Raw genomic sequence first — 10262 nt, 5'->3', positions numbered from 1 at the left:
TCCAATTCAGACTCCGAGATCGAGTCTCACGCTCCACCGGCTGAGCCAGCCAGGCATCCTGAATATGTATGGATTACTTTTACAAGTTGAAAAGAAACGTTTTTAAAAAGCACCAGATGCACATTCCATTTAAATGTAAATAGCCAGCATTAGACCCATTCCTCTTACCTCTCTGTAGGTTGCAGTTTTTACATACAAGCTTATCACAGTATTTTCTTAATATATCTTCATAATTTGTTGCAGACATTATATTTATATATTTTTTCTTTATATACATAAACGCATACACACTGCGGTTTGGGCAGGAGGGAGCAACGAGTTGTGGCCGATCGGGAGGGTGGGGAATGGGGGGAGGGCCATATCAACCCAGGTGCCCTGCCAGCCCTCTCCTCCAAAGTAGCTCCCCTGCCTAACAGCCCAAAGCCCCTTTTTCCACTCTCCCCTTCCACCATACCCACAGGCCCCCACCACAGGGTCTCTTCCGGGTCTGGTCTCACCCTTACCTGGGGTCGCAGCCCCTTCCCTCTGGCCCGGGATTCGGAAAAGTGGCCAGGACCCGCCCTTCCTCCTCCCGGGGCGGTCGCACACGCAGGGGGGCAGAGCTCCCCTCGCCTAGGGTCGCAACTCCCTCCCTCGCGAAGGCGGCGGGGGGCGGGGGGGCACCGGTTACAGGCATGGGTCCCTGCTTCACCAGCGGTAGAGTCGCAGGCCGCGGGTCCAGGACGCGCCCTCCCACGGCCGGGGTCCCCCTAGCCCGCCAGGAAATCCTGGTCCCTCCCCCAGGCCGGCGGCCCCTCCTCCGGAGCCATGGAGCCGGGCCCGGGGGCCCCGGGCTCTCCCGCGGAGCATCCGGAGGCCAGGCCCGAAGTCTCCGAGTCCGAGGCGGCCGCGCAGACCGCGTCGCCTTCGCGGGAGGCGGCGGACGACCTTCCGCCCTCGTCGCCCTCGGGGCTCTCCTCGCGGCCGCCGACCGCGAGCCTGGGCGCCGGCAGGCCGCCGCTTTGCCAGGCCGGGTGGGGCGGGATGGCGGCCGGCACATTTCTGGAGGCCGGCCTGGCCCGGGTGCTCTTCTACCCGACGCTGCTGTACACCCTGTTCCGCGGTAAGGTGCCTGGCCGAGCGCGCCGCGACTGGTACCACCGCATCGACCCCACGGTGCTGCTGGGCGCGCTGCCGCTGCGGAGCATGACGCGCCGGGTGAGCCGGGAAGGGAGGCCCGGCCGAGCCGGGCCTGGGAGCCGGCGAGCGCCGCCCGCGCCTCGGCGGCCCTCTCTGAGCCCTGTCTTTGCCTCGGCAGCTGGTACAGGACGAGAACGTGCGCGGGGTGATCACCATGAACGAGGAGTACGAGACGCGGTTCCTGTGTAACTCCTCAAAGGTGAGGGGCCAGGAGCGGGGGCTCGGGCAGCGGCGTCCGCCAGCCTACACCGCCACCCTGGGTCTAGGAGAGCCGGAGGAGGTTGGGGGAGAGGGAGCTGCGGGTGCTCGTACCCGTGAGACACGTGCCCCAGGCTTTTTCGCCGCTTCAGGAGGGGGGTCTGGTCCTCTAAGCTTTAATGACTGCGGCTGGAGGTAGAAACTAATTATGAAAAAGAAACTGATATGAAAGGCATTTAAAAGTGGAATTGAGGGGCGCCTGGGTGTTCAGTCGGGTAAGGGCCAACCCCCCCCCCCCCCCCCCCCCCGCTTTGGGCTCAGGTCTTGATCCCCTGTTAGTGAGTTGGAGCATTGAGAAGTGAGATGATTTATTTTCAGAAATAATCAAATAAAATCTGTGCCGTCTAGTTAACAATAGGCTTACAACCTATTGGAAATACCCCCGCCCTCTTAAATAAATCTCCTTACAGCTTGCTGCCCACTGATAGACCCCTGAAACATGCGGAACATGACCTTCCTCGAACTCATGGCTGCCTTAATGTTTTTATTACCTAGGTTTACTAAAAGTCAAGTAAGCTTATGTTATCTCAGCTGCAATTTGTTGGCAAAAAGACACTTAAAAATGTTAATTTTCACTGGAGACTAAAGTTTCTAAAAGTTAAAATTCTGCTAAATGCAGTTAATGCTGATGGAAATAAGGAAAGCAACTTTGTATGTAAAAGTAGATATGTTAAAAAAAAAAAAAAAAAAAAGAGTGGCGCCTGGGTGGCTCAGTCTGTTAAGTGTCTGGCTTTGGCTCAGGGCATGGTCTCCTGGTTTGTGAGTTCGAGCCCCGGGGCGGGCTCTGTGCTGATAGCCCAGAGCGTGGAGCCTGCTTCGGATTCTGTATCTCCCCCTCTCTCTGCCCCTCCCCTTCTCGCGATTTGTGTCTGTCTCTCAATAATAAATAAATGTTAAAAAAAAAAAAAAAAAAAAAAAAGGGAATCCATTTTTATTGGAGGTAAAAAGAAAAAAAAATAATTTTGTCCTGAATCAGATTAGTAGTTTGGAGAGGAATGGCTTCGGACAAAATCTAAATGCAAAGGAAAGTTGTAGAAGGTTTGTGAAGGGAAATCTTTGGAAAGGAATATTATGTGGTCAGGACAGACTAAAGTTAAAATGAATGGATTTTAAAAGTACACTGGTAGAAAATTTAAATTGCCTCTCCTCTGATCTAAAAGTTGGGGAGGGGCACCTGGGTGGCTCAGTCATTTAAGCATCCGACTTCAAATTGGGCTCAGGTCATGATCTCACAGCTAGTGAGTGTGAGCCCTAAATCCGGCTCTGTGCTGACAGCCTGAAGCCTGCTTCAGATTCTGTGTCTCCCTTTCTCTCTCTGCCTCTCCCCACTCATGCTCTGTCTCTCTCTCAAAAATAAAAATAAACATAATAAAAGCTGGGGAAATGGTGGCAATACCCTCGCTGCGGGCTTCCAAATGCTCCACATTTATGTTATTTCTGCAAGGCATATGAGGTATGGAGGATTATAACATACAAAGGGCTTTTACTGGGATACATGGGAGCCGTTTTGCTACACTTAGCCCAGTGTATGCTGACTTGTACTTAAAAACATGCACTTCTAGGGGAGCCTGGGTGGCTCAGTCGGTTAAGTGTCTGACTTCTGCTCAGGTCATGATCTCACCACCATTTGAGTTCAAGCCCTGGAGCCTGCTTTGGATTCTGTATCTCCCTCTCTCTCTGTCCCTCCCCCACTCATGCTCTGTCTCTCTCTCTCAAAGACAAACATTAAAAACAACAACAACAAAAGAAAAACACATGCACTTCTGTTCCCTGCTGCCCACCTTATCCAGGCCCTCCCTGTAACAGGCGGGCCTCCCCTACGAGAAGCTAGAGTGCCAGAAGGAGAAACACAGGGAGACACCACCATGATAAGATCACAAGTACCTTTTTCATTGCAAGGTTTAACACAGGTAAAAGAATAGGTAAATTTTCTGATGATCTGGATAAAATATAGAGGCCTTTCAGAATATTAGGAATGTTTTTTTTTGAGTTGGCCTGGAAAGAAATAATGCTTTTGTTGAATCAGACTCTTAATGAGATAGAGAAGCGTTCTGTTTTGGCAGCAGCTGAGAGATATGGGGATGATTGACTCCTTAATTATCATGGGACTGGAAGTCCTATAGGGAGCTCCCAGTTCCCTACTGGGGTTCAGGCAGTTCCTCCCCAAGATCCTAATTGGGACTATGATAATCCCATTGCAGAATGGTATCGTTGCCACTTCCAAGAAATCAAAGGAGGTCGAAGGTTAAAATCTTAAATCATGCTAAATTAGCCACTATTTTACAGACACAGGATGAAAGCCTGGTGGCCTTCCTGAAAAGGTTAAAGTTAAATATACAGCTATCTCCCCTGTCACCCCCTGCCAAAGCTCAGATGATTCTAAAGGACAAATTTGTCACTCATTCGGCTTCCCAAGGTCCTGGCACCAGTGCCATTTATGTGGCTATTTAGGGCACTGGAAACAAGAATGTCCTCAGAGGGGCAATGGAAGTTGAAACCCCCATAAGCCATGCCCCTGGTGTGGAGTCAGTCACTGGAAAATCTGAATGCCCTCGGGGACCTGAAAGGCTCAAATAACCAGTGCCCCTGAAAAGAACTGATCTCGCCCGAGGTTCTTCATGGTTGGCTCCCCTGAACCAACTTTATTGGAAACCCAGAGCCTCAGGTAACTCTGGAAATAGAAGGAAAGCCAGTTGATTTCCTTCTTGACACTGGAGCCACCTTTTCTGTCCTTTCCATTCCCGGCCAACCATCCAAATGCAGAGTAACGATTAGAGGTGTCTCCAGAAAACTTAAGACTAACTTTTTCTCTCAGCCTCTGGGGTGTATACAGGGAGACTTTTTTTTTTTTTTTTTTTCACATTCTTTGTTTTTATAATGCCAGAGAGCCCCACTCCCTTGCTAGAAAAAGACATTATGACTGAATTAGGGACTATAGTGCTACTCCCTCCAGGACGGATAAACAGTTGCCTAAACTTATAGTAATCTGGATATCAAAGGTCAGTCTTTCCTTGAGGTAAAATTAAATACGCCTTATGGAGTTGTTCCTATGGAAACTTGATGGGCAAAGGAAGATTTTGAGGACTGAGAACCAAAAACCAGTTCAAAAGCTTAATTATTCTAAGCAACAATATCACAAGATCCAAATAAATATGGAAGAGGGCGGAAAAGCTATAGTTGGAAAAAAAAAAAAAATTGACCAGACAGTTCAGGGACTTTTGGATGGCTACAGTACATCTTTACATCCCATGGTGTGACCTCCTTCCTAGGAGGCATTGCGTTTGGAATATTAATGCTTGTTGATCTAATATTCTTTTTGTATGTCATTTGTAGAAGCCGTTGCACATATGCCAGAAAAATAAGAAAATTTTGCTAACCTAAGACGTTCCAAATACCCTCTCATTATTTTGGACCTCTGGATCAACCTCTGAACCTGCCCTGACTGCCATACCCTTTCAGCAGGAAGCAGTTAAGATCAGTCATCATCCCAATTCCTAATGGGAATTAGGAGTCACGTGTTCAAAGTGGGGAATATGATATGAAAAGATGGGATTCAGTAGGCAGAGAGGGAAAGGTTAGGACCTGAGGTCCCTGGGTGGAAACACACACACACACACACACACATTTTGGAACAATGCTGGGAGTGCAGCCGCAGCAAACCCTCTGGGGGCAGGGGAGGAAGATTCCTCTTAAGAAACAAATGTCTGTGCCTTGTGCCCAAAATAACCTAAAAATGAAAACAGAATCTACTTAGAAAAGAAGAGGAGGGATTGTGAGAAATTAAGTGAGAGGATTTATTTTCAGAAATACCAAATATAAGCTGAGTTGTCTAGTTAACAATAGGTTTAGACCCTATTGGAAATATATACGAACCCCTCACCCCAGCACAATGGAGTCCCAAATCTCCTTTGGGAGACCTTTCACTTCCTGGTTCTTCTTCCCCTCTCCTGCCGGCTTATTTTTCGCAGGCTTTGCAATGAGCACGTGCCAAAGAACTGAGGTCTCTGCATCACCTCAAGGAATGTACATTTGTTCCAATCAGATTACTTTTTGGCCTTACATGGGCATAGGCGACTTCCAGGTAAGGCTGTAATCTCTGTAGTACTTAGCCAATGAGGAATCAGGGGAACGACTTCATGCTAGGAGATAAATTGCCTGCTGCAACTGCCCCGAGTGTGCCTGTCCATCAGGCACCTGCTCTCGTAAGAATGTTGATTAAACCCTGGCCTCACTGTGCTCTGAGTCTCCGCGTCCCTTCTTTGAATGGGCCAGTAGGCTTATTTCTCACAAGGCCTGCATAGGGCTCTGCACTGATGGTGAGAGTTGGTTTGGGATTCTCTCACTCTTGAAATAAATAAGTGTGTATATATATAAAGTAGAATTGACAAAGTCTGACTACTCCTTTGTACACAAAGGTATTTTTAATTTCAGTAACTCAAGTCAGTAACCAAACCGAAAGGCAACTTCTCTATGGCTTGCTGATTTCATTCATTCAACACTCACTCAGCACTAAGGTCAGGCATTGTCTTAGGCATTTAAGATGAAGGCCCTATAAACTCTAAGAAGAAAAGCCACCTCCAGCCCCCAAGAGAAATTTATAAAACAACCCATTGAAAAAGTGTATGATTCATTTGGCATTGATGGAATTTTTACTCATATGTTAACGATGTATGGAACTCCAGAGAATTGTCGTAAAAGAGTGCAGACCTAAAACATAATTTTCATTGAGTTTGAAAGCTTGTTTGTGGAACTAAGGTTATTAGACACTGTGCTGTCTTTATATAAAGATGTTGCCCTGTCTTTATAGTGTTTGCCATCTATTAGCACTTTTTTTGTCCTTCTTGTTTATTGTACTGATACAGCCTAATGAAGATGCTGTTATTTCAACTGGTAGGGTTTTTTTGTAACCTTAAAAATGGACTCACATTTAAGATACATTGATTAGTGATGGCATACTTTTTTAAAAAGTTTATTGAGAGAGCGCGGGAGGGGCAGAGAGAGAGGGAAAGAGAGAATCCCAAGCGGGATCCACACTGTGAGTGCAGAGCCCATCGCAGGGCTCAACTCACAAACTGTGAGATCATGACCTGAGCAGAAATCAAGAGCCCCTGACACTTAACTGACTGAGCTACCTAAGCACCCTGATGACATACATTTTTAAGAAATGGACAACAGTTCCTTGGATTTCCTAAAGTACTTTGCTACAAGGCCTCAGGAATTATTAGCCAAAATGGTAAATGTTCCTTAGTGTGATCATTCCTGTGGAACAAGAGTCACAAAAAGTACTTGGTCTCTGGCTGTGAGGCATTGACACTTGTATGATGCAGCTATATTATCCAACTAGCCTAGAGAAAAAAAATCTCCAAGGCAGTGGTTCTCACATTTTAATAAGCCTAAATATTATCTGGAAGTCTTGTTAAAATAGCAGATTCCTATGTACAACCCCTGAGAAATTATGACTTGGGAACTTTAGGGTGGGGTCCAGGAATGTGAATATTTAGCAAGCTCCCTAGGTATATCTGGTATAATTGATACAAAGTCACATGCTGCAAAATTGCTGTTTTGTGTTAATTTCATACACAGTATAAAATATTGACCTTCACTCAGTGATAAAGTCTTTGGTTCCAGCTAGACAGATTAATAACCATTAGCTGGAGCCTATCAGGACTCTCTTTTTTTTTTTAAAGATTTTATTTTTAAGTAATCTCTATGCCCAAGATGGGGCTAGAGATCAAGAGTCATATGCTCTACTGAGTCACATGCTTAACCTAGAGATCAAGAGTCACATGCTGTACTGAGCCAGCCAGATGCCCCCCTATCTGGAGTCTCAAGGTAAAAATTCAAATAAATAAATAGTCTGATAATGCCAGAGGGCTTATTTCCCCTATTGCTTATTCTTTTCTTCTTCTGAAGTGATAATACTGCATTAATAAAGGTAGGTGCATTGTTTTAATTTTAAAATGGTAACTCTATTTTCTACCATGCAATCTCAAAAAAAAAAAAAAAAAAAGGTAAAGTAAAAAGGACACTTATAGATAAAGAAATAGAAAGCTCTTGCAAAATATAGTACCCCAATCCTGCAGCTGCGTCACTACACGGGTGCCAAGATTATCCATAAAGTTACACAACTTTTGTAGATGAATTTTAATATAGCTAATATTTTGCAGCTGAAGATAAAATACCCAACGTGTACTTTAAGAACATTTTAGGGGTCTGGGTGGCTTACTCGGTTAAGCATCCAACTCTTTTTTTTTTTTTTTCTTTAATGTTTATTTTTGAGAGAGAGTGTGTGTGTGAGCAGGGAAGGGGCAGAGAGAGGGAGACACAGAATCCGAAGCAGGCTCCAGGCTCCGAGCTGTCAGCACAGGGCCCAATATGGGGCTCGAACCCACAAACTGTGAGGTCGTGACCTGAGCCGAAGTTGGACACTTAACCGAGCCACCCAAGCGCCCCAGCATCCAACTCTTGATTTCGGCTCGGGTCATGATCTCATGGTTTTGTGAGTTCCAGCCCTGTGTTGGGCTCTGTTCACTGACCACTGACTGAATGGAGCCTGCTTGGGATTCTCCCTCTCTCCCTTTCTCTCTGCCCCTCCCCTGCTCACGCTCTGTCTCAAATAAACTTAAAAAAAATTTTTTTTAAATATTAGACATAATTCTAAATCAGTAGCACAGCTGTTGTTTGATCAAAGACCAACCATGCAGGTCAGCCATTTTAAAGGCATTTCTGTAAGAAGTTTCTTGTTTAAAAAAAAGTGAACAGTGTATTTACACTGTAGTAAACTCTGAAGCTTCCTTGTTGTTTTGCTGCTTCTTAGGAGCCCATATTCATAGCACTCATGTCAGGTTTCTTTCATTCTCTTTTTTATGCTGGCGGACCTGGTTCCAGGAGTGGAAGAATGTAGGAGTTGAGCAGCTGCGACTCAGCACAGTAGACATGACTGGAGTCCCAACCTTGGCTGACCTCCAGAAAGGAGTCCGGTTTGCTCTCAAGTATCAGTCGCTGGGCCAGTGTGTCTACGTGCATTGTAAGGCTGGGCGTTCCAGAAGTGCTACTATGGTCGCAGCGTATCTGATTCAGGTAGGAAAGGTCTTTCTGGACTGGTCCATTTACAGCAGATTTCTAGAACTTCAGTAGCATGGTCTATTGGCAGGCCTTCCTAGAAGGAGCCATGTCCCCAGTTACAGGCTGTTGGGAGATGGAAAGCACCTGGATTTTGCGGATAGGCTGACCTCTGGCGTTGCTACCTACCAGATGTGTGACCTTAGGCAAAAGTGTCTTCCCCTCTCTGATGCTCAGTTTCCTCAAACTAAATTTGTTCTGAGGTTTGAACGAGAAAGTATGTCAAGCACTGACCTACAGCAGGCACTCAAAAAATGAAGCGCAAAGGATGTTAACACCAGTAAAAGGCTAAAGCACTTTTTATAAATAGCACTCAGGAAATCCAGTACTTTAGGTAGTAGTGCTGATCACTTATAGCCCTATAGTACTCAAGATTTCTTAAAGTATTTCAGAATAAAGTTCTAGACATTTGTGTCTAGAAACAGAGGCTCCAATGGAATTTTGCCTATCACCTTATGACTGGTAGGTGTGATACTTTCAAGAGTATTTACAAGCAAATACTCTTTAGTCCATTACTACCTGTTATACACCCCCCAACTTGACTCATTTTTGTTACCTATCTGGCCCCGTAGAGCATTTATTAAGTTATGTGGATAGTTTAAGGAAAAAGGAAATGTACATGTAATAGGCATCGCTCTGAGTTACTGTGGACTGGTAAGTACATGATTTAACAGTATTAAAGCTTTGATCATTAGGACTCCATTTACTGGAAATGGGTTCTCAGGAGGATATTTTGGGCTGAGTGAGAATTGACTCAGAGGGCTTGAAATCTGTAGATTCTTTGTTCTTTTGAGTTCTAAACCAATATGTATCCTTAGAACACAAAGATAACCCTCCTGGTAAATCTAAAAAGTGCTGTTTTCCCAGCCACGGTGACAAGTTACATAAAAACATCTACCATGTACTCTCTCCAGGAAACTTCTAACCAACAGCCCAGCTCCCAGAGGACATCTGATAGGCCTATGCCGGCTTGAAATAGGATCTCAGCTTTGCATGTTCAACCTTCTTTTTTCAGGGTTTGGCAGAGCAAGAATTAGGTAGAAAGACTGACTTGACCTCCCAGCCCATTGCAAGTATTGTGGGACTAGTTGGCCGAGGGAATAAAAGTGCCCCCCACCCCCGCCATTTATAATATATGGGGCATGTTTTTTAACTCCCCTCAAAATGGAGTTTTTAAAATAATGAAATTCTAAGGGCCTTTAGCATCTGTTATTAGGTCAAGAACACCTTAACACCTCCTCCTTTCTTTCTCTGATTTCCCAATCCTGTACTTCAGGTGTACAACTGGAGTCCAGAGGAGGCCATAAGAGCCATCACCAAGATCCGGTCACACATCCACATCAGATCTGGCCAGTTGGAAGTTCTTAAAGAGTTCCACAAGGAGATTACTGCAGGGGCAGCAAAGAAGGAGACTTACCACACATCACAGACGTGAAATACACAGATTAGAAAGAACTCAAGACGACCCTGCTTGCTACAGAATTAAATAGTGTAACAGGACCAAGGGGGCTTAAGCCCAGACTTGACAAAGCAGGAATGTGCTAAGTAATGGATAATTTCACTCCCCTTGTCTTGTTTCACTTTCCTGAAGTAACACTGTTGTGTGCCAAGAGAGAGATTTAGTGTGGCTTCAATTCACTGGCTAAGGGGATATGGAATGAGGGTTTTTGTTTTCTTGAATAGGGTCAAAGAACTCGATTGTG

The 10262-nt window shown here is 45.5% G+C and overlaps 1 protein-coding gene across 1 annotated transcript; it reads left to right on the top strand.

Annotated features, from left to right (window-relative positions):
- Window positions 1-794: 794 nt before the first annotated feature.
- On the top strand, window positions 795-10175 carry PTPMT1 (protein tyrosine phosphatase mitochondrial 1). Its single transcript, XM_049617172.1, has 4 exons — window positions 795-1197; window positions 1298-1378; window positions 8326-8517; window positions 9836-10175. The coding sequence occupies exons 1-4, from the start codon at window positions 808-810 to the stop codon at window positions 9992-9994; spliced, it is 822 nt and encodes a 273-aa protein (XP_049473129.1). The 5' UTR covers window positions 795-807; the 3' UTR covers window positions 9995-10175.
- The last annotated feature ends 87 nt before the right edge of the window (window positions 10176-10262 follow it).

Source organism: Panthera uncia, chromosome D1, assembly GCF_023721935.1.
Source record: "Panthera uncia isolate 11264 chromosome D1, Puncia_PCG_1.0, whole genome shotgun sequence".
Classification (NCBI taxonomy): Eukaryota; Metazoa; Chordata; class Mammalia; order Carnivora; family Felidae; genus Panthera; species Panthera uncia.
The sequence above is the reverse complement of the archived record's forward strand: the minus strand, read 5'-3'. Positions and strand labels throughout refer to the sequence as shown.

What these genes read in the sequence shown, in the direction of transcription:
- PTPMT1 (XM_049617172.1), top strand. Translation starts at nt 808, where the DNA reads ATGGAGCCGGGCCCGGGGGCCCCGGGCTCTCCCGCGGAGCATCCGGAG. An exon ending in TCCTGTGTAACTCCTCAAAG is followed by an intron (nt 1,379 to 8,325) that starts GTGAGGGGCCAG and finishes ACCTGGTTCCAG; the next exon opens with GAGTGGAAGAATGTAGGAGT. An exon ending in TCGCAGCGTATCTGATTCAG is followed by an intron (nt 8,518 to 9,835) that starts GTAGGAAAGGTC and finishes CCTGTACTTCAG; the next exon opens with GTGTACAACTGGAGTCCAGA.